General features: G+C 38.7%; 1 protein-coding gene across 3 annotated transcripts in view; it reads left to right on the forward strand.

The window, feature by feature from the left end:
- Positions 1–14,438, forward strand: part of gabrg2 (gamma-aminobutyric acid type A receptor subunit gamma2) — a 38,531-nt gene extending 24,093 nt beyond the window's left edge. Inside the window, exons 7-10 of one of the 3 annotated variants that reach the window (XM_028421878.1) lie at positions 4,892–5,044; positions 6,743–6,948; positions 8,223–8,246; positions 10,766–14,438. In XM_028421878.1, the coding sequence (XP_028277679.1) occupies positions 4,892–5,044; positions 6,743–6,948; positions 8,223–8,246; positions 10,766–11,047 (665 nt within the window). In that variant the 3' untranslated portion in view covers positions 11,048–14,438. The remainder of the gene's footprint in view (positions 1–4,891; positions 5,045–6,742; positions 6,949–8,222; positions 8,247–10,765) is intronic. The other 2 variants (XM_028421879.1, XM_028421880.1) reach the window with 2 other exon arrangements.
- Positions 14,439–24,913: the final 10,475 nt, after the last annotated feature.

The following is a 24,913-nucleotide window of genomic DNA, read 5'->3' on the forward strand; positions in this document are numbered from 1 at the left end:
GGATAAATCACACATTATTAAGCTGTCCTGTGTTTCCCAAACATAACTGAGGCCTCTGGAAAGCATTTTGTTTTATGTGTTTATCACTCCCATTGTGTCACACTCTCTCGTCCTGTCCCCTATTTTTTCCTACGTTGTGTTTATTTCGGACTGTCCTTTTTTAAGAAGCACAAATGGGACAAATAAAAAGTCCTGCTATGAGTGTCTTGACTGTTGAGTGCAGGACAGTCCTATCACCCAGCCACAATGATTTGAACAGAATATAAGACCGCAGGGGGAAAAAAAAGATGTGATATACTCAATACATGAAGAAAGGAAGCGTGAGAGCTGAATTTCAGAACTTGAAGCTTATGTAATGAGTGTGAATCGCATATCTCCTCAGCGTGTGAATAAGAAATAATGAAGCCGTTTTTAGACTAGGTAAGCTGGAAGCACAGACTAAATGAAGACAGACTGGCTCGTGAATGTCTTCACCTTGTTTTTAATTACACTGGGAAGACGGAAATAAACTTAGTAACAGAGTTTTGTGGGAAGGTTTCTGGTGTTGCCAGTGGATATATAAATAACTGATACTGCAACAAATACCTGGCCCTTATCTGCCTATTAGGTGTGCTGGTCATTGTTTTACTGTTTGTGGTTTGAAATGGCTTTTAAAAACTACACCTGATGAATGGCTTGTGTTTACCTGCAACAAAAGCCTACTTAAATGGACACATGACAGTGTATACAATGCATTGTCCCTGCAGACTCTGTATATTCACATGCAGATATCCGTTTGTAGAGATCTGTAGGTATCAAATAAACACAGATGCCCACACCAGGCCAGCAGAACCATTAAGTGTCCCACAGTCTTTGGGTTAATTACTGTGTTGGTATTTGATTAAATAATATGTTTGGTAATACCAATGCACAATTAAATTTAGACCATACTGTATCTACTGCACTGGGGCCCTTGAGTCGCTTGCTTTTACAACATCTGTTTACCCGGATTATTACAAACTAATTATTCCAATAAAAGTGGGTTGAGTATTTCAGCATAGAAATAGGTAGCATTAAAAAAATCCTTCTAACTTTTTACACTTTCCACTAAATTCTTTAAATAATAGTAGGGGCATCAGTTATGGCAGGTTCTTACAGCCTGTCATAAATCCTATAAACAGCCTTGCTCTCAATAATTTGAGAGCTATTAGTGTGTCTGAGAGAGCGATAATCATCTGTCCCTGTCACTGTAAACACAATGTTAACAACAAGGCAATCAAACCCTGTAGACTCCTGTCTGCTGTTTAATCATGCTGCTGTGCTGCCGCAGTTACTCACCATGGCAATGCTGTGCCTTTAGTTTTTCTTTCGCTGTGACATCATCTTGCCACCCATCGTCAGAGCAGGATTAGCTGCAGCACCCTGTGGAAGCAAAACACAAAGCCATGGTTACTGGGTAATCACTCAAATATAGCCCATAGCCATGTCACAGAAAGTGGTGAGTTAACATTCTGTGTAAGTATTGTTGACCCAGTCAGCCAGTCATGGGACAACAAGGGTCATTAGCAAAGCCTCTTTCTTTCTCAGAACATACACACACACACGCACAATAGCATCCACTGTCACCTCTGATATACATGACCCTTGTCAGGAGAGAAGCTCAGTAAGACAAGCCTGTCAGCAGCTTTGCAATGTGTCTGGCTTGTCTCCCTTCATTGGATGGCCAGCATGTGCCTCAGGTCCCCCCTGCCCATCTATATCCACACCAATTTACAGCCTGGCTGAGAGCACAATGATACGCTCATGTGACAGCTTTTTTCTACTGGTCAGCAGTCCTGAATTACCATGTTTTACTCTTATGAAGTCCCCTGCGGCCAGTCTGCAATGATGTATAGCCTCATCAGTCTTTTTACGGGTTCAAGGCTCTGATCAAATCCAGCATGTTACAGCAATTACTGTGTTGGAATAGTAATAACACCTATATTAGTGTTTCCATCCTGGTAGAAGCCTCACACTGCTGTGTGTGTGTGTATTACTCTCCGTGTTGTCTCTGTGGCTTTTAACAATAAAGCAACACTGTTTTCTGATGAATGATCACACTCGCCAAGTTTTTATTGCTTTCTGCAGATTACATCAGCTTGTAGTAAATTGTTTTTGCCAAGAAAATGTGCGATCCTAATAAAAATACTTCAAACCATATCTTAATACAAACAAGAGTTTTGAGCTGTTTTCTGCATAGTAATTGTTTCCCCACACAGCTTTCATTAGCATTCTTTATTTATGCATTTGAAACCAAAAAATAGGAATTATAATTTTTTAATCACGGAGGCAAATAAAAAAGCAACGGATGAATGAATTCTGTCTACAGTAATTTATGTGCTCTTGTTATGGGAGAAATTAGCACATGAGGTTGATTATAAAGGAGCAAAAACTGATGGTCACACCTGAAAGACTGCAAGATTATATATAGCAGCATTATTGAGTGACAGATGATAAATTCTATCTCTGTGTCAAATTCAAGAGAGGACTTAAATTTGAAACAAACAATTTTGTACCAGGCTGTGAATATATTTATTTGTGATGGTGAGAATTTATAGGCACCGAGTCGCTTTTAGAGTCAAGAAGTTGATGGATGAACTGCTTATTTTGGTACTTCTGTGTTGGCTTCGTTTTTCAGGCTGCTGATTGGGTGGGTGGCAGGTTATTTGTGTTTGCATGACTCGCCATTGCCAATGCATGCGTCACTAGTTTTAAGTCAAGGGCAACACAGTTTCCTTTAATAGCAGATGAAGTGATGTAATTTGAGTCAAACGTGCTGACACTGGGGCAGCTTTGTAACCTGCTCCGGGGTAGAGTAATATTAATTTTTAAAGCCTTCCCTGTATGGGACTTAGAGTAATAGTAGTAAACACAGCTATACACATGTTTTACCATGTGAGTTCAATGTAATTTTACAGCCAGTAAAATCACATACATGAAGTATCAACTTCATGTAAAGCCCATCTGTGTATTGTAATGTGTTTGCACAACCTAATTGCGTTGGGGCTGTTTATCTGAAGCACTAAACTATTTGCTCCCCAAATGGTTGTGTTGTGAAATCCCTGCCAAACACTTAAGCCAGTGAGGGAAGTGGAAACCATTTTGCGTTGAGTGGAATCAGGAAGTCATTAACAAACTGATGCATTACTACAGAGCTATAACGGCAGGCGTTCTGATACTGATACTTCATCCTGCCAGAGTGGAGGGCATCGGTCGATAACACCTCCTCAAAGTGTCTTCTTGGCAAGTGCTGTGGTCCGTAATGAAGAAGAGAAATGGGAGGGCCTTACACCAACCCAACCTCGCCCCTGTGGTGGAAAGTCCATTATTGTTAAGAGTCTGGGAAAATGTGAAGGAGGCTTTGTGGTGCTGACCAAGCTACAATGAGTGTATTAACCGACAGTTTCTCAGCTGTCAGGGGTCTCGGTTTTCAGCCCCTGCTAATGTAATGTTAATAAACACAAAATAGTGGGCTGAAGGACCCCTGAGTGCAGCCGTCATGTGTCTTCCACACTCCCACATACCCAGGCATTGCACTGTAATATCCCGTGCACCTGCCTGCATCAGCAGAAAGCACACATGGTGATATGAACAGTTATGGTTGTGCTGCTGGGGATATTGCACTTGGTTTTATTTAATGATGCTATCAATGGCCGGGTGAATGAAAGAGGTGCATGCTGGGATGAATCACAAAGACTTGGTCTGTGTCCAGACAGTGTAAGCTTTCCCTTACAAAGAGTGCACATGTTCACAAACATGATAAACGCTGACAGTCTCCTCTCTTTCCCTCTCTGTCTCTTATTAACACATAAATACACAGATGTTGGCTGTTTTTCAGTAAGCTGCAGTTTGTGTTGTGCGCCCTTTCTCATGAGGAAAATTATTAGCCAGCTGTTCGTTCCCCAGCTGCAAAGACTACTTCATGTACCATGGGAATTTAAACACACACACACACAGAAATATGTATTTACACACACACTGATACATGTTTGAGTGCCCTGCAGCTTACGTGCCATATAGAAAGAGGCCAGGAGAGATTTCCAACACCGTTAATTGTTTGATGTAAATCAATTAGCAGACAACTGACTGAGCTGGAGGCCAGCGGTGAACTGTCATTAGACTCTCAGAAACAGACAGGTACAGGTAGACAGCTAAAGAGGACAGCAACTATTGGCAAGCACTGCTGCGTTGTCAAGCTGGCAGGGATTCCAATGGAAAGGGCTGTATGATTTGTTTCCTTTATAAATGTCTGCTTGTCAGTTTGGTCCTGGTTCAAAGCACTCACATTTCAACAGTGTTAGAACTTTTGCAGAAAAGAACATTTGTAAGCCACCTGTGTTATTAGCATTTTAAACAGGCAAGCCAGATCATCCCTATTGTCAGGGTCGGGTCTATGGGGACTAAGCCAACCTCAACCTTTTTAACACCAAACATCTGCTTGAGTCGGCCAGCCGGCCAGCCCAGAGATGGCTCATCATCAGCTGGATGCTGGTGTACATGGTCCAGCAAACTACTGGCCAGAGACAAGGGTTTTGTTTGTGCATCCAAGCAAGTCCTGCCCCATCTCTCAGATTCACTCACTTTCATTTTAGATCTAAGGTTGCCTTAGGCAAACAAGCAGTGTTGATTTTGGTTACACAACATTATCTATTGAAGACTAAACAGTTTGTCCAAGCTATGCTTGGTGTTTCTGTGTTGACAGCCTTTGTTAAAACATAGTATATGTGCAATGATATAATAATCTTTATATAATGTAAATTAAGTATCTAGACCTGCACTTGTTACTTATATACAGACATACTACAGAGATATACAATATTTTGCAATGCCCTGATTCTATCCTTTTCCTCCCTTTTCCTTTATCTTTGTCTAGGAGACTATGTGGTGTTGACCGTCTTCTTTGACCTGAGCAGGAGAATGGGCTATTTTACCATCCAGACCTACATCCCATGCACACTGATTGTTGTACTTTCCTGGGTGTCTTTTTGGATCAACAAGGACGCAGTACCTGCCAGGACATCATTAGGTAATACATGCACATAAGCATGATCATCATGGGATGGATAAGCTGTTTATTAAGTTTTTTTTTGTTGTTGTTATTCTGTTACTGCTCATCAAGTCTTTGGTTTTGGTTATGTTTGTAACAACACAGATATGACGCAGTTATGATACATCCCTACCCTAATTACTTCCTGCTGTGAAACAGATCAAGCACCCTGTGGTGGTCACATACCAGCTCATATTCTAAAGCTGTCTGCATAAGCATTCTTTTCTTTCTTTTGTCTTCTCCTTCGACATATTTTCTCCTCCCTCTTCTCCCCACTGAGTCAGGGCAGCTGCTTAGGAATCTAGTGCATCTTGATTAGAGGAGCCTATCCTGGCACATATGTTTGCGTGCATGCCTTAATGAGGCATTAATTATGCAATACAACCGGGAAGATGCAGAGATGCAGCCTCAGCACAAGAAATATGCAGGTGGCCTCATCACAGAGTGCAAAAAAAGAGACAAGGAATGAAAGAGGGCAAAAATGAGAATCTCAAGGAAATTTGTCAGCTTTTGAACTTAGCCCTCGGCATCCATTGGACATCCTCAGAATTTCTCTTGTGGTGTAGTTATGTATATACTTCTTAGTCAGCTTTCCCTTTGCCCCTTTAAGGCTCTGAAGCTTGACCTCAAGCCCATGTGATGTGAGTATTAGCGAGCCTAACTGAATATAAAACGATCCCTGCAGGCTGAAACCCTCATTCTACCTTTACTATCGTCATTACGTTGTCTGCCATTAATCTCTCTAAACATAGATTGTTTTCTGCTTTTTCAGCTCCAGACATGAATTGCAGTCCAACTAATAACACCATTAATTCCCTGCTTAAAATTGTACCAAGAGTCAAATGTCTTAATTTCCTCTTTAAAGAATGATGCAGGAGGTACACGCAGCCGAGTGGTTCGGAGAAGGATTAATGCAGATGACATAATTCTTAATCCTTCAATGCCAGCCAGAAATATATCAATTCACTCACAACACAACAATGTTAATCTTGACGCCAGCTGATGTCATTCAATCCACATTAAATTTAGACATAAATCATCTTCTCCACACAAAGCAAGCCCTCTCACATGTAGTTCTATTTAAAGGAAGGAGGGCAGTCTTGCTAGTTGCTTGTTTGCTGCTGTTTGGGGGGGGGGGGTGATGCTGCTGTTGGTAATGAGTGGATTTATAAAACTCCTCACCATCACCCCCACATCCTCATTAGAGACAGACAGAAAGGGTTACCAGATGGTGGATGTAGGAATTCAGTATGTCAGCCAGCGTGGTGGTCAATGGCAGCTGTATGTAAACCAGAAGGATGTGGATCAAGGGGACAGTAAAACAGCTGCTCACTGTTTCCTCAGGGCCATGTGACTGTTAAGAGCTTGCAGTTAAACCGTTAAGTATCAGTCACACAAATGAGTGTTTCTACACATCGCTGTTCACTACAAAATCAGCTCTGTCCTATTCATAAATATGTAATCTTTCATATTCTTCACCACATACAGTCTCACATGCACATTCACAATGCATTGCAAAATGTATTTTACCCTAACCTTTATAATAACAAGATGTTTCAAGAGATGTAAAGTTAAGAAAAGGAAAATAATACATACACCAAGATTCATGCAAAAACAGTAACCAAACGTTTGTCATCATTTTGAACACATCTAATTTTCTCCTATTTTCTTTACCAGGCATCACCACTGTGCTGACCATGACCACGCTGAGTACCATTGCGAGGAAATCTCTTCCAAAGGTTTCCTATGTTACTGCCATGGACCTATTCGTGTCGGTCTGCTTCATCTTCGTATTTGCTGCACTCATAGAATATGGTACCCTGCACTACTTTGTCAGCAACAGGAAGCCGAGCGCCAAAAAAGACAAGAAGAAGAAAAACCCTGTGAGTGTCCTTCCAAAATACTTTTCATATTTGTTATATTACTATTTTACAAAAGGGAGCTTGTCTATTAAATGACCATCAAGTAGCATTATTTTATTAAGAAATGTAGTATATCAGGATGTGTAATGTAGGTGAAAGGTCAGGTTCTTTCTACACACCCTTTGATCCTCCCCCGACATGTTACATTACTGGGATAAGCTGTAGGAAAAAAAGCTATACACTACTTAGCAAGGGAGCATCTTCCCAGGGGCCATCAGCTCAAAATTACTCAATGAGTGAGGCGTGCAGCTCGAACCTTTTTATAATCCACCTCACATCTGTTACAGTTGTAATTTAGACCTGGGTCACATGACTGCGGAGTCATATGAGCTGTAAATCCCTCAAGGGATCATAGCTACTCAGTTTAGAGGCCAAATATCAGAGCACTTAGAGCTAAGAACCGTCCACTGCAAGGCTAGTATCTCATGCTAATCAGCTGGCTTGTAAAATTTTGAAAATTAGTTCAAATCTGTAACTATGTTTTTTTTTTTTTAGTGGAAACAGTATTTATGCATTACTCTGGGATAAATAAACCAAGCTGCAGCACTTTTAAAAAAGTTGTACTGCAGGTGACAGAAATCCTTAAAGTCCTTTTTTGGGGGCCATGAATGATATTAAATCTTAAACTTCTAAGTATACTGCGCTCAGTGTGACGAGAAGTATTGAACTGGAACTTTTGGGTAAAGTGGGGCGATCTAGTTTTAGCCTCTGTAACTAAGGTTCTCGTCTTGTGGACGAATGAATGAATAATGAGGTGGAAGGTGTAATGCCAGTTTGCCATCTCGGAGGGGCTTTTCTAGGTTTTCTGCATGACTTGCCAAGATATGGGGATGAGGGAAGTAGGCAAGGAAAAGAGGTCTTTGACTGGAATTATTCCATTGTTCATGAATAGTTAAAAAAATATGGAAATAAAAAAGGAAACTCCAGGAAAGTGAAATTGTAAAAATTATTTCAGATTGATAGATCATGTATTCTTCTAGTTTTGCAGTCCGATGTTTCCTGGCATAAGAAGCATGTGAGATACATACTGTATATCCCACCATGCATCTCCCTGTGTGTCTATTCGTAACATGTTTGTCTCTCTACAGTATTTCCTCTCTTGTCATTTTAAGTTAAACTGTAAAGTTCTTCTAAATGTTCACACATTATCTTTGTCTTTTTGATTTTTTTGTTCATCATTTGTTTTGTTACTCTCTTTCAAATCCACATTTTTTTTTCTCCTGTCTGGACAAAAGCTCCTCCGGCTCTTTTCCTCAAAGGTATATTGCCTGTGTCTGACTGCATGTGTCTGCTGCATTTTGGCTCTTTGAGCCCCTCAGCACCTCACTGCTTTTCTGTTGTTCTACAGCAGATACGCCTCTCTCTCTCTCTCGCTCTCTCTTCCCTCTTTATGTACCTGCATTCTTATTGTACTCCTCCTCAGTTACTAAATAGGTATCAAAGATTATGTTAAAAAGAGGCGCTCTGCAGTGCACAGTGCGGAGGCAGCCAGCCAGACATACTTGTGTAGTGTTTTTATTTTTTTAAAATTCAAATAAGCATCCCACACATCTCGTGTCCAGAAGAATGTAATTGTCCAGGCCCGGTGTAGACTCATTCTGGCTCCCTCTGTCCTGTTTCACTCTTTGTTGTTGTTACCACAGTGAACCCAGTCGCTACAATAGCTTCCTCTTCTTTACCGTTCTCTTGCCAGTTAATCTATACTTGTGTGTTTGTTGGGCTTCTCAACCTGACGCTTCCTACAGAGTCAGCAGAGCCTTAACAGACTGAAACAGACAACCTGTGAACTGTGTAAAGTCTAATTAGAATCGGAGGGTCTATTAGAAGATTAACATGCACTAATTTATGGGCACACAAGAAGACGTCAGAGTGGGTGAAGGATAGCAAAGATCTGAATTTACGCCAACACATAAGACAAAGTAAATATTTTAGATATGTTACATTTTAAGACAAGAATCAAAATGCCCTGTTGAAAAATCCACCTGCACTCTGGAAACACTACTGCATCAAATATTCAGCTTAAGTCAAATAACCAATGGATTTCTCCTGAGTGTTTATATATTTTGTCTTCTCAGAGCGGTTGTCTACTTTCAGCCAGTTAAAGCTGCCAATGCCACTGTGTTGGTTCTTTGTTTTTATTGATTTCTTTTATTTTATTTGCTAACACCGACTCAGCATAGCCCAGCTTGACCAGGTCATGCGGCGGGATGCTATTAATGCTCCTTCTGCTTGAGCTTCCTCTGCGCTTCCTTCAGTGCAACCAATCCCCTTTGACAACCGAGCCATAACCTTCCCTGCTTTAATCCTCCCCATTACCTTAACACATGGTCCATTAATATGGACAAAAACAAACAAACAAAAAAGGTGCTGACACTAACCCGTATGTTGTTTTGTTTGTTGTGGTTATGTATCGTTTTCAAAGGGACGACGGCAGGTTTGTGCACTAGTGCTGGCAAGATGAGAACTTGTAGGGAATGAGCATTATTTTGAACAATGGTTTTAAGCTTGTTTGAGGATGCATGCTTAAAGCAGATAATGACATGTTTTAAACAACTGCAATGACCCAATTCTTTGCAGCAAGCATGCCTTTTGTAGCTATATTTTAAAATAAGTAAAAATATTTATAAGGCACAGGAAGATATGAATTGTTTTTGTTTGTTACAAAAAAAATAAAGATTTTCTTATATTCTCACAATGAGAGTAAACGAGAGTATAAATACATGTTTATGTAAAAGCAAAGCATAAAGAACCACTTAAATGATAACTGCTGGCCAAGCCAAGATTTGGAGTCAGTTCAAGTCTCTGTCTTTTTTGACACAATAGATTATGAGCAAGGTCAGGGCATCTTCCATTTCTGCCAAAGGAAGGGAAGGTGGTGCTTCAGCCTCACAAAGAGATACAATTCCAATTTGTACAAAGGTAGCATGGCATTTCAAGAAAAAAAATTATGAAAATCGTCTATTTGAATGCTAATTGTCTCCATATAGGCTAACATAGTCACTAAAGTCATTGTCCTATTTTAGGTTTTTTCACAAATGAAAGGCATGTGCCCTCCAGTGGTGAGAACAGACTGAAAAAAAGAGGTTTATTTTAACCCATTTAGTGACAGAAAGGGTGAGAAATATTCAGCAGCGTGCAGCACATCTGCCAACACACGCTCCTCCCTAAGCTTATAGCTTTATGATGTATCATAATCCAGTTACAGTACATCTCATTGTAAAGGTGTTTCAGGAAAAAAAATCTTCAATGTTGTCAATTTTGGACCAAATAAAGGCATCTTGTTGGCTCACAAGGCATTAAAAATACATTGTTAAAAATGATGCATCTCTTTTAGATTCATTTTCAATGCGTCAAGAGAGTGACAATTAAAAAAAAAGGGAGCGGCACATCCTAGCACTAGCTTTATATAGCTGTTAAAAAAAAAAAACAATACGGACTACTGTACTAAAAATAATGACTGCCTCTGCTACCAGCCATACACCAGCCCAAAGGTGTAATTTGCATCATGGGTTCCACAGGGATCGACCCTTTGTCACTATAAGCCTCACTAATTACAACCACAGGTGGTAGTTATGGGCCTATTTGTATTTCTTGACATTAAAAGGGTCCATTGGCAAGTTGGAGGTGCAAATTACATTTTGCTGACTAATGACTGAAAATGAAGTAGAAGACAGTAAAATGGTAGCTCAAATTAGGTCCCCTGTTATGCCAGCAAAGCCTTGATTATGGCACTCTGGAGGCTCTGGAGGCTAACTGTGTCATTTCGTCCTGTTAAAAGCAGACACCCACGGTGGACATCCGTCCACGTTCGGCCACAGCCATTCAGATGAACAACGCCACTCACATGCAGGAGCGAGACGAGGAGTACGGCTACGAGTGTCTGGACGGAAAGGACTGCACCAGCTTCTTCTGCTGTTTCGAAGACTGCCGCTCTGGAGCCTGGCGGCATGGCAGGTTGCACATCCGCATCGCCAAGATAGACTCATATGCACGCATCTTCTTCCCCACTGCATTTGGTCTCTTCAACCTCGTGTACTGGGTCTCCTATCTCTATCTCTAGGCGCGGGTGTGTATCCAGCCTTATCACGCAGTCCATTACATTCTACATATGCTCTGCGCCAGCAAGTGACATTTTTTAAAGGAGGGGACCCACTGAAATATCCAGAGATTTGATTTAGAACCTTTTCATTGTTTTTGATCCCTTTAAATTTGAATTATTTTATCAGATGACTTTGACAGACATTGCAAATGTTGTAGCATTACATTTAACTGGTGTAAAGAGATTTATAGATGTGTTGTGAAGAAGTTGTGTGAGACCAACAAAATTATTTATTGTTTATGATTTTATTTTGGGATTTTGACATGGATTTTGACATCATCCGTTCTTAGACAAAAGCATAATCAACTACAATTATCAGAAAAATAAAACGTCACATCAGTTAGATACGGAACACATTAAAGATTAAAGACTGAGGAAGTTCTTATGAGGAAAATAATATTTAACTGATGATTACAGTAATAAACAAATTAAATTAACAGCACTAGAGAGAACAAAGAAATAAAATATGTGACCAATCATGGCTTCGTAATGACTATTAAATCTACAGTACATCAATAAGCCTAAAGTGCATGTCTTTTTCATTTACCTTATTTTTACATTGAGTTCTTCACTAACAGAATCTGAAGCACTTTAATGGAGCTTTGTTAAACAGTGAAAGTGGAATTATTTAAGACATAGCTCATTTATTTTCAATTTATTAACACTAACTAAACTTTTTTCTTTTCTTTTCATGTGTGGTCAGTGAGTGCAATGATGTTTATGGACAATGCTCAACCTGTACAGGCACTGTATATATTTTACTATTGCATAGTGGTTTACATTTATTGCATGCACCTTTCAGGCCAAAAAGCAACATATTTTATGGTCTTCTACTGTTGACTATGGAAACTTAAAAAAAAAACAAAAAATTAATCAAGCACCGTTGATTATCATTGCGGATTTAATTATACGTTTGTTTTCTAGGAAAATTGTAAAATTAAATCATAAAAAAATGGGTTTATCCTTTTCAGTTGTGAAATCATCTTTGCATACAGGTGGGAGGATCAGCCCAGTGTTTTAGGCCAGGTTTAATCACTTTCCTCACAACCATTACCGCACAGCATAGACAACACTGACCCTTTATCCCCTCCCTCTCCATTTGCTGTTAGCAGCAGCACATTTACATAATGACACACTGCTATTGTATTTAGGTTATGTGAGCGGTTACATGGGGAAAATGTATTAAAACAAGTTAGGTGTTCTTATGAAAAGAAATAATTTTTTATTTGCCCTTTATGTTATCAGAGTGACAACTGCAGCTGCATAACCAGAGGTTGAGTTTCACCTTCAAAAAGAGGAATCTACATTTCAGTGCAAATGTCAGCACAGATGGCTGCAGGATATTTTGAAATCTCTGCAGCTGAACAGAGTTCATTCTAGGTGTCATTCCTCAAAGATGACAACAAAAAGGGAAAAAAAGCATATCTTTTTTTTGTCAAGAACAGATGTGTAAGCCTTATTGTTACCAAGCATCTCACTCACTGCATTACACCTTGTGGGAAAATGGATTTGCAGGGCTTTGCAGAAGTCCATTAATTTTGTCCATTTTCATTTGTTTTTCATTATACAGTTCATTTGAATGTGTGAAGAGAACATAGCAAGAAAAAAAATGAATTGTAAATGTTGTGTATGATAACAAATAATGAATTAGGATGCCGCACAGATTTGAGATTTGAGTATGCAACCAGTGGAGACGATACTGATTTGTAATCTTATGAGGAATGGGTGTAAATCACATAGTTTATGTATATAAAGTATAAAATGGCAGAAAACACTTGTCAAGCCCTTGGGATTTTAAAAAACAAGATATATTTTGTAATTTCAGCCTTGTTACAGTATATCATCATACAGTATATTATACTCATTGTATTATGCTGGACTCACCATGTAGAAATATTTCGGGGGGTAAAGGGGGGTATTTATTTATTTATCTATTTATTGATGGTATTTATTTATTTATTTGTTTATTTTTCCCGATAAAGAGATGCATTTTATGCTCGTATATAACCCCCTTCAAAAGAAACACGGAATACTGTCACTTATATCAAAGATACATTTCTGTTCAGTGTGTCGATGGAGCTTGAACTTATTTATCTTGTGTTTTTCTATGTTGTGGTCAATGTACACTACTCTCACAAAGAATTGTCGAACTGTTTGTTGACTTAGTGACTTGCAACATTACCTGTTGTGCAGCTTCTGAGTAGTTGATTTTTTTTAAAAAAACAAATCATTTAAAAACAAAAAACATAAAATGGTTCCCAAGCCACCAGAAGAAGAACTTTTTGCTATTGATAATTTCCCACAGTCACCACCACTGTTTGCTTTGGCATCAGTGATGAACCCAAACATCTGCATTTTACCTTAATATCTTACATCTCCTATACAAGTTACGTCCCTTTTTTGTATTTAACGGTGGTTCTGTTTTGTTCCGAAGCTGCCATTTAGTTAGTCTGAAAGTGTCTTCAGTGTATGCATATACGCTATTTCTCACACCTTTAGGGACATAAGCGTGTCAGTAGCAACATAGACTGGTCGTCAGTGTTCAGTAGTTGGAAGAAATGTACAAACAGAGTGATTACATCTTTAAAAAAGTGCCAAACTGACACACATGCAATAGAGAATATCAAACAATACAAAGTCTGAATACATTTACACTCTTGAATTATGATGTCTTAGCAAAGCTCTACAGCACACAGATCTGCAGACTTGCTTTTCTAAATGTTTTTGCAGGTGCTCTGGAATTGCATTTAAGTTGTCATTGTTTTTTTTTCTTTGTTTTACTTCAGTTTTTAATAAGGTACACAGCCTGCAACGCATCAGAGCAATTAGGATAACTGCTGAAATTATTTACTGTGGTGAACTGGGAGTTTCAGACTTTATTTATTAATCCATCGTACGGATGATGATGGAAGCATGTTTTTTTTTCTTTCTTTCTTTTGTAGAAACATATTATTTGTGCACTCAACTGTAAATGCAGATACATATCTGTAGGTGTAGGGAGGAGGGGAAGCGGAAGTTTTCACTCAAACAGGGATGTTTTGGAGAATCGGGACTCATCCATCTGGTCTTAATCCTTTGCCTGCAGTGACATGGACCTTTATTCTACTGTATATTTTTATTTTTGACAGTGTTATGACAATGTTCCATTGATTTTTTGGGGACCCACAAATGAGACATGTTTATGTGAGCATCACATGTAGATATTTTCTATCGTTATGTATTTTGTCAAACTGCAGAAAACATAAAAAGAAGAAGCACTGAAAAAAGTATCCAACAACAAAATAAAATCCATGATTCTCATACATTCAGTATGTTAGTTGTTTGCCATTTATATATATTTGATTGTATAAAAAGGGGCACTGATCAATTCTGTTAGGGTCTGCATATTATATTATACATGTCATGAAAAATCCTTTTCATAAGGGAATTGCACATAGCTGTGGAATTTTACAATAAAATGGTTGCATTTGTCAGTGTGTTTAGGATCATTATTATTATCATTATTAGTATCAGCAGCACTGGTAGTCATGAAAGTTTCTGGAGCCTCTGACTTTATGTAAAGATCTGCATTCATGTTATACTTAACACTTGGTTCTGCTGTTTAATGAGCTCTACATAACTGCCACTTCCCACATATTAAGCCATGAACTTGAGTTGATCAAATCACCCTGATGAGAGACTAGTGCATCTGCATGTTAATTCTATCCACACTACATCCTACTGCAGACATTTAGATTAAGATGAGAAAATCGACACCTACACTAACTACATGGCCACTTACAAAGTTTTTTTTACTTATTCTGACACAAGATGATTCGAAACCTTATAACTAAGGTAAACAACATCAATCCTTTTCATTTAGATTCCTTGTCTTTTAAGCAACTGATCAAATGTCAAGGAGTCATTTTAATTACACGTTGTAAATTATACCTGAGATGTGAGACGTTTTAATAGCTACCATTGCAATCACAGTTATTCAGCCCCATAACCTGCAAGTTTTAATAATTTAGATAACATTTAAAGAGCAGCCAATTAAAGATTTATGTTGTGTATTATTGAGAAGATAAATATCAACAAAGAAGAAAGTTTTTATTTAATAAGATTATATTTTAACCTTCATGAACTTAAATAGGCATCTCTGTTTGTCATTTTAGCCTCGTCTCTTTGTCCATTGTGTTTTATGAAAATGTTGTGTACTCAGAAAATCGGAACTCAGCAAGGTACCTTTGAGTTCAACTTTATGTTCACAAATTGTCCTTAAATTGTATTTGCTCCCCCTTGTGGACAGAAATGTATAATATATATTTATTTATAGACGAAATAACATTTGTTTAGCCCTGCCCTCATCTGCATCAGCTGTCCAAAATATCCACTTCAGCAAAAGCTTCTCATCCTAAAAAGTTGGCAACAAGCATTCAGCACCCCCACAGCTGCCACAAATTTTGCAGAAGCAGATGGATGTCATATTTGCAAAAGATACACAATTAAACAACAACTATTTGAGGACTAACCTGCTTATAGGGACACAGCATAGGACATTAGTTTAGATATTATGTAACTTTAGCAGGGGCATAGTTTTATTTAACAGGGACATTTAAAAAAAAAAAAAAAAAGGAACAGCACAGTCTGGTTTTATCCACTGACGCTTTTCCTTCCAGGAAAGTATGCTTGAAAAAGAGCAGCAGTTGGCTGATGGACCCCTGTGCTGGCACCTCTCCCTCCACTGGGCAAGGTGGCAGCTGCGATGGACGGTTAGTGAATTCCTGTGATTATTACACAACCGTCTGCAATGTACCACAGCACTGTGCCGTCATAGCTAGCCCTTTCATCAGCTGAGGTACAAGCTCTTCAGTGAGTGCAGAGCTTGGAGTGCTGGGAGTACGGCATGAATAATGCAGGCTGCACATGGCTCAGTTTTAAGAGTCTTCACCTTCATGCTCTCATCATGGCAAGATATCCAGAAAATGATAAAACTAACACGATACTGTTATTTCTTTAATAAAGTAATAGTGTAGCACTGAAATAGATTGTTAACCTGTCTGAGGCTGAGATAGGCTTCAGCCCTCCCACCCCCATCAGCATATTGCTATTGCAGACCAAAAGCTATAACACGCCCCATGCATCAATCTGACATGTATCATCCTGCTGCCACAAGTCCTCACTGGTGCATAAAAAAGTGTTTGAAGTAAATTAGATACTCTTACAATTCCAATGGGGTCTGATAACCAGCATATAGTTGTTACATAAATTAATAACTGACAAACTTGAATTTCTATCTTGTTGCTACACACAGTTCAAACCCAGCAACACTGTCTAATTAGTTTGTTCTTAAAAGTTATTTCCTACAGTGTTAATACAATAAGGTTCTGACACACAGGTCGAACCTAAAGCGATCAAGCGGAAAATGACACAAGCACAGGCAGGAAAATGAAACAGACACACAAGACATATGGCAAATTAAAAAGGAAGCTAAGTAAAAGGACAAATATAGTTCATGATGAGCTGCCAGTTAATATTATAAGGTCAAGCTGTGTGATCTGCTGCTAAAAATCTCTCCCCCACTGATCCCTTCACACCTATCAAATAAAACACAGCAATCACATCTCTGTAATCCCTGTGATAGTGAAGCAGTGTTGAAAAAAGATACCATCCTGTTATATCAATAGATTACAGACTTCATTAGAGATGACATTTAATGACTTTTGAACTATTCAACCAATGGTACATGTTGGGATGTAAAATGTCAGCCAGAATATAATTTGACCTTTCACATGAATTGCTGTGTGAGTGACCACCAACGTCCATGCAGGATTTTTTTCTAATGTTTCCCCATGTGTTTAAATCATGTATGCATGTTTGTGCTTGGTTTTCTGTAGCCCTCATTAACAGCTCAAATGTAATCTGTTTGGGCTCAGTAACACTGTGAGCAGAGGGATGGTTGCATAACTTCTTCCTTTAGCCAAGACACTCAGTGTAAACTGGGATTAATTACGGAGGCTGACTGTCAAGATACTCCAATCCACAATCACCACAGGCAGATGATGAATAGCATCCTGCACACAAACACACACACAACAAACACAAGCATCCACCAAGCATCATGTATGACACGAATGAAAGATTTGTAACAGATTTCAATTGTTTACTTCTGTGAACCGAAGAGCTGTAAAAATCACTTCCCCACAGTAAAGTCACCATCATCACCATAATGATGTTTAATATCTCCAACTTCAAAAGGCCAAACTGGGAGATTGAGGGTAAGAAGAAGATAAATAAAAAGAGATCTGAATTTTTCCACTCCAGTAATTAGCAGAGACTTTAATGCCCCTGGAGACCTCTGACATTCATGCTTAAAAAAAAAAAAAATCCCACACAGCTTTACTTCTTAAAGCTCTGCACTCCTCCACAATACCACATATTCAGCTGGGATGTTTGACAGTGTTTACACACCCAAAAGGTATCCATGTTTATCATATTCTTCCTCTGTAATGAAATGGCATGGTACTGCATTAGTTTATTTATGGCATCTCACAACCAACACCATACCTTCCTTAATCAGGTCATAGTAAGCAAGGCAGTGAATAATGATTTCTAATATTAATTAGATAATACTTTTGCTATTGTTGTTACTGCTGCAGTATGGCAGTGAAGTTAGATTAAAGTTCATGTGTATGTCTGCCATTTTATAAAACAGCTCCTAACCTATTAGAACGGCATCAGCAAACTTCCAAAGTTCAAACAATAAGACAGCGAAAGGATGACAAACATAACTTCTGAAGCCTTTGACTTGTTTACTCCTCACTGTGATTTTTACCAGCCAGTGATCATAAATCCAAGTCTGGTATAATAGGGGTGCAGGGAGAGCTTGTGTAGAATTGCTAACAGTGGCTGACTGCTATGGCTGAGTGTGACAGGTTCAAAAAAACAAAAACGCTCTCAGTTTAGTAATAACACCCCAAAAACATACTCATGTAGGTGTTCCAAGTTCAAAGAGAATCCCTGTTGTATTTTTGGATTTGAAAAGGCCTTTTTTAGCAGCTAATTGAGCCTCTAGTGACTCAGACTAAAGAAAAACAAGCCATACTGGAAGCACTTGTACCTTTAAAATGCCACTGAAATCATCTAAAGTGTACAGCAGGTGATGCTGTGTCAGAAGCGCATTACAAATGTAAAGCAACCAAGTGTTGAGAAATATAGTACTTGATTTTGTATTTCTCCATTTACTGGGCACAAATCTGACCTGCATAAAAAAACATTTAAGGGCTAAGATCTCACACTGCATCTCAACCTTGCATGCTGTCTTTTTGCAGATATGGTACATTTACTGAAAGCACTATAAAGCACATACTTTATAGTCAAATTAAGTTCAACTACCCTTGATGCTTGCTTGGAGCAGCACACACCAGGCCTCCAGTAATCCTTTAAAGTTATCCTTTGCTCATAGTCTGACCTTCCCTAAGCTTTAGGGATGTTTTGAAGTTTGAAGCAGAAGTTCATGGTATATCAAATAAAGGAAAAAGGCTATAATAAAAGGGTATCTTTACATTCTACTCCGACCATGAAATTCATCTTTCAGCCTCTATTAAAAATATACAGATAAACCAGAACAAGAACAAGCTAAGACAGACACAACCAAAAACATCAAGGCTTCTTTAATGCATGTGCAGTTAATAAGCAAAGTCTTGTTGCACTGCTTCTGGTAGACTGATATTTTTGTCACAAGCAGAATATGAACTGCATCTGCTATACAGACAGACATCATTAACAGCTTTTTTGTTATTGTGTATTATTATTTGTGCATTGATGAGAATCCAGAATGGAGAAAAAAAACAATAGAATTATCTGTAGCAGTTCTTGGAGAACAAGAACAAGGACTGCCCTGCTTCCTGAGCAGATATCTACACAGCTCCAGCTTCTAAGGTAATCACCTTCGCCTCTCAAATGTGCATCTCACACTTATAGCAGACTGCACTGCCTGTCCCAAACTGTGGTAACCTAGTTAGAAAGTGAATGTACAGTACAGCCAAACTATTTTGTATGACATCTTTGTCTGGCACACAGTGTGATAGGTACATTTTTGTACATAGACTACAAATACTGTTCTCCAAACTTTTTTTGGAAGTGAGATCAAACAAGCCTTCCCTATAGGCTAGCATCTATTTATCCCTTCTTGCAGCATCCCCCTGTTCTATTCTATTTTTCTCTTCTGTATCCGGATGCTGCATGCTGAGGCAGGTGAGCTAGTTTTCCCTCAGGAATCATTAAAGATTCATCATATCTGAAGTATGAGGTGTAGGTGAGATAGTTTTCTGTGCTGAAGTCTTAACAAGTCTTCAATGACTAATGACATACATGACATGATACATTTAATTTAAAAAAATAAATGTATGGTGTCATCTAGAGTAAAACAGCCGATAAGATGTACAAAATGTATCATATGAATAATTGAATATCTCGAAAGTCCAACACAAACCTCAGCCTCCTTCAAGTTTAGTGCAAGCACATGAACTTCATGTTTTTATGCTATTTATGTATAATATCAGGGTTTGTTGAAAACCTTAGAACCAGCTGCAGTTGCGAGTCATTAAAAAGACATCCACCGTTAAAAAGTTATAAAGCGGTATTGACCTACAACAATCCTGTCAGAAGTCATTTATGCCTTCACAGTTCCCATCACTTCTAAAAGACTAGCAGCCATGTGCAGAAAGTAAAAGTCATTCATCTCCCTTTGTGGTGAATTATCCCACTTTCCTGATAACACTCAGAACTTTGTAGACCATGTGCTTTTACTCTTTGCTTATTAGCATGCAGGCCTGCAGGGAGCGAAAGCTGCAGGTGTAGACACATTTAAATCTCTAATCTCTAACACTGACTGACTTCACTGTGACTAAATCTGTGAAATTAGAACACTCTGTTGCTTTGGGTAACTCTGTAGATAAGAGTACATTCTGGCTGATGTTGATTAAAACAGCCTGGAAAAGTTTACAGACATTCCTTATTTAGAAACTACTTTGCATTCCTTTTAAAGTGTGTGTGTTTGTGTGTTCGTTCTGGGGTTTCTTTTCATCCACACTAAGGTCTCACAGAGATCCTCTGATTTTATTTTTTTTCCAGTGATAATTTTTCATTGGTTTCTATGATCAATAGAATGACTGAGGAAACACAAAGCTCATTCACTCACTTAAAGCCAATGCCAAAATACTGTTGCAATTTAGCAAGGTTAAGAGAGCATGAATACAGGAAGGACACAAATTTGTAAACACACAGACACAACCTGTAACACCAGTTGTTTTATCAATTCACCTTATACAATCATATCACCTTATACTATCAAAAACTGTTGGAGATTGTCAAACATCCTGTGACAATGAGACATAATGTTTTTTATAATACAGAATACACCACATTCACATCTTCACAAAAATGCCACAGTTTATGCAAATATAAAATATGATCCTATTGACAAATGTCTTCTGATCATGGAATTGATACAGTTGCAAAAGAATACAAAGGAGGTAGGAGGTACATGAACATGGGTGACTTCAGGAGTCTGAAGTTCGAGTCCCCCTGACACTGTAAGCTGTTTTGTTTTCACATGTAAGTACTGTTTTTTTGTAGCAGCAGAATTCAGTATTTAAAAACAACAACAACAAAAAAGACTATTTCCTGCTATGCAGTTGCCATTTTTAAAGAGTTCATATAAGTCCCTGCCCCATAAAGGCTGGAAAAATACACACTAGTTCCAGTTTCAAGGACTGAAACTTCATGGTACATGATTCTAATAAGAATGGCCTGTGACATATGTCCTTTAAGATTACTGACTTTAAAGCCAGTTTTATAGAGAGCAGAGAAAAAAATTCATTCATCATTTAATCCTATGAGTTTCCACCCATCTTGACAATAGGTTCATTTTTATCCTAAAACCGCCATTGGCAAATCTATCCTAATATAGGATACAGATTTATATTGCACATATTCATACCATCTGCAGATAACTGACAAATGCAAAACAAGCCTATGAGCATATGTGAATGCAAACACTGGCATGTTGTGAGGATGTTCTGTGACAGGAGGGGCATGACAGATATGTTTATACCAACCGCATACACATTGAACAAACACACAGACGTGCATGCACACACTGTTTCTCTTACAGTACCTTCAGCCACTGACTTTTCTTATCTATCATCTGTGCGGATGAGCTAATCTGTCATATCTAGGTATGGTTCAGGGGATGGTCATACAAAGGGCTGTCGGGTAATTGTGACATGCTAGAGCTTGAATTAAATTTGCTAATCATAACTGTACAGTCATGTCGAGCTGTCTATATCCAAAAAAAATGTGCATGCTGCTTTAAATGGCTGATCAAACCCACTTCTTTACCACCCTGTCCTTGACACTGCTTTTCCCCAGGTGACTGGACCTGTCTGGGTTCCCTGAGGTGACGTCAGTGTCAGACCTGTCTAGTTGAGAAAACTGGACCTCTCTCTTTCCCCTTCTATTTTAACAGGGCTGAAGGGCCATGGTTGCATGTCGTGAATATCTCCTCCACTGGCAGTCTACACCCCTCAGGTCCCAATGACTTAACCGAGCGGACAAGCGAGTCACACACATAAAGAGACACATGCATAAACTTACTTTAGCATAATATATTGAGTAAGGTGGAGATACGTATGGATTAGATCAAATACATTCATGGTAACTTGTAGGGGACATGGTGGCAACAGGGTGTCCTCACAAGACTTTTCCTCAGGCAGTCCCAGAGCAACCATCCAGTTGGACATGTCTATAGACAGTATATAACTACGAGTAGAGTGTCAGTGACATCACCCATTCATTTCTGAAGAGCCGTTTTGAGTCCCTGTAGGAAGCTCCGCCACAGTCAGCCAAAACGCCAAAGCCACAGAAGTAGAACCTTTTCTTCAATTCTCTGTTATTAGACTACCAACTGGCAACTTATGGAGCTGAGACGTGGCAGAATATAGGAGTGCAGTTGAATGGACGCTTAAATTGTCATAGACTGCCAATTGTCTGCCCAGACAATCGCCCCTTTACCTCAGTTCCAATTCATTCTTGTTTTGGTCAGGGAGTGAGATTAGACAACTTCAAACAGTGGTCAGATTATCATCATATGATAATCTCATCCTGCAATTTGTCCTGGCAAGGCCAATGTAATATGGGTTTGTTATTGAAGTTAGCTCACTCAAGAGATTTCTATTGTGTGTGTTTGCAAAAATTCTTTTTATCTATAGAAAGTATGGTACAGCACATATGAGCTATTGTTAAGAACAGCATGACCCTTTAGGGAAGAACTATAAATCAATGCAGTCCCCCTAGACGTGATCCAGCAATATGCATTGTTTTTAGCTACATGGATGCCTATTGTGTCTGTCTAGACAACAGAAAATCTGACTAGTCATACAACAGCATCACCAAGGTCAAAAGGTCACTTGCGACTCCCCCCCTCTCTCATTCTAACAGCATTATCTTGAAGCTGTTGTCACTGCCATGAGTAAAAAAATGATGTTTGCTGTCTGATGTAATCACTCAAAACTATAAATGTCAAAGCAGATGTCGGGATGAGCACAGCCATTGAATTCAAATAACTGTGTCAAGTCAAATGATAAACCATAGGCACTGACAAAAGGTCAGGGGTTTAAGGAGCCTTTTATTTAATTATTTACTCTCGGCCTAAAAATAAATCCACAGAGTCCTTGGGCACTGAATGGCCTTTAGGAGCAAGCGGCATTGATTGATGAGATTCCTCTAGATGCTAATGTGAGTTTAATCAGATTTGCGTCGATTCACTTTTTCTTTCCTTTCTTGTTATAGGATGCGTTTGGCACTCAGTGTCAAAAGGCATGACCTTCTGTTGGATGTTTAGAAGAATCAAAAAGGCAAAAATAATACCAAAATTTACACTGATGCCAAATTCAATCTCTGGGTGTATGGTGCAATTAAAAAGGTAGACGTAAGCTGTCTTGCACCTGATAAGCCTTTTAAAGTGAGTCTGTATCTAAACAGTGAAACGTCACAGCCATTAAAGGACTATTAAAAACAATCAGCTATGACACAGACATGACTTGACAGACATGAGTTCAATGTTAGTGCTCAACAGTGTCCACATATGCTATTTGCTGTGGACTAAAGTGCAAATTCATAGTGGCATAAAAAATGGTTTGGGATATGTGAACTTTAAACCTCTGGAAACAGCTGTTTATTGTCATACTAGGCTACAATGACTTTGTATTCCATGGGGGTTAATTAACTAGTATTTAACCCATTTTTATCAGCTATGTCCTCTTCCTCCTGCAGTCAGCTGGGATAACAGAAAACATCTGAGTAATGACAGAAATATAGCCTGAAAGTAAGAGTAAAAGAGGAGACAACTAGTTTGATGAAAATTGAATGAGCCAGCTGTTAAAGCATGTTTTGTCATGCACAACCAACCAGAGTTAAACTTCACCTCACATTTGGATTGGTTGAAACAACTGAAATGGATATTATACCCCAAGAGAGGACAACCGTTGTTCTGCTAAAAGTCAAGGAAGGTTGACTGTGCATACTTACTCTTCTGCCAGCACTGTTTACATTCATCTAAGTCCACAGTCACACCTGGAAGCTGCCAGCACAACCATAGTTTTTGACTGCTGTACTGCTGTGAGCACCTGCCTCAGCTTGAGCACCAGAGATTTTTTTTTTGCTGACTTGCAAACAAACAGCAAGTGTTTAATTTTACTGTCTAAACTTTTTTCCGATAGTAAATTTAAAATTCAGGCTCACCATTAGCCTTTAATTAAACTCTGCAGTCCATCTGGTTGCTGTAGCTCAGGCTCAGCTGCATTCAGAGTGGAACAGCAGAGATGCATTCTACCGACTTCACTGCAGGCAGAATGAAACGGATAGTATTCACAGCATGTGACAACAGAATTGTACATTTGCGAAGTTTAGTAGGCTTAAATACTGTATATTAGGTTTAAAAGGTGGAAAAACATGTAAATAAATCGGTAAATAAAACTCTCTAACCTAATTAATCTGCATCAGTGTCTCACAGTAAAAAACTCTGGATCTGTTTTTGGTACACTTTCATAAGCAACAGTGCAGTGTTCACACTACATTCTTGCATAGCATGTGGATTTCAACATGGTGGTGGTCGCTTCAAACTGAGTAAAACAAGTTAGGTTCTCATTGGAAATTACAATGGCAACATTTCACTAGCTAGAAAAACACACCATTTTGTAGCACTGAATTGTTGCTGTGAAATAATACCATAAATATAGTGATCCTATGGTAATCACTGAAACTGAGAATTGTTCCTAATGACATTTCATCAACAGGACTGGAGTAAAACACATTAAACTAATAAGCATTATGTTATGAAGTTTCTTATGAAATCAAAAACCAGTTGTTGCAAAAGTCTCACACTAAAACTAAGTTTACTGCCTTCCCTAGAGCAAGGGAAATGATGTAAAACCCACTGATATGTTACACTACTTTTTCCTTTTATCTATCTACCTCCCCTATTCTTCCCAGAGAGACACTGAGGTAATGACAGTCTCTGACCATTCAGTGTTGGCTTTTGGCCTTGTCCCTTATATGCACAGAGACTTCTCTGGATTCTCTGAAGTTTTAATAGTATGATGTACTGTAGATGATGAAATTCCCAACTCTTGCAATGTTGTGTTATGAGCGGACTACTGAGAGATTGTCTGGAACACTGACATCTGCCAAACAAAAGAAATTACATAGGACTGATCATTACATTATTCCACTGAATGATTTTGCAATTAGGCCACTAACATATCAGGCCAATTGGACAGTGCATAC

This window comes from Parambassis ranga, chromosome 14, assembly GCF_900634625.1.
Source record: "Parambassis ranga chromosome 14, fParRan2.1, whole genome shotgun sequence".
Lineage (NCBI taxonomy): Eukaryota > Metazoa > Chordata > Actinopteri > Ambassidae > Parambassis > Parambassis ranga.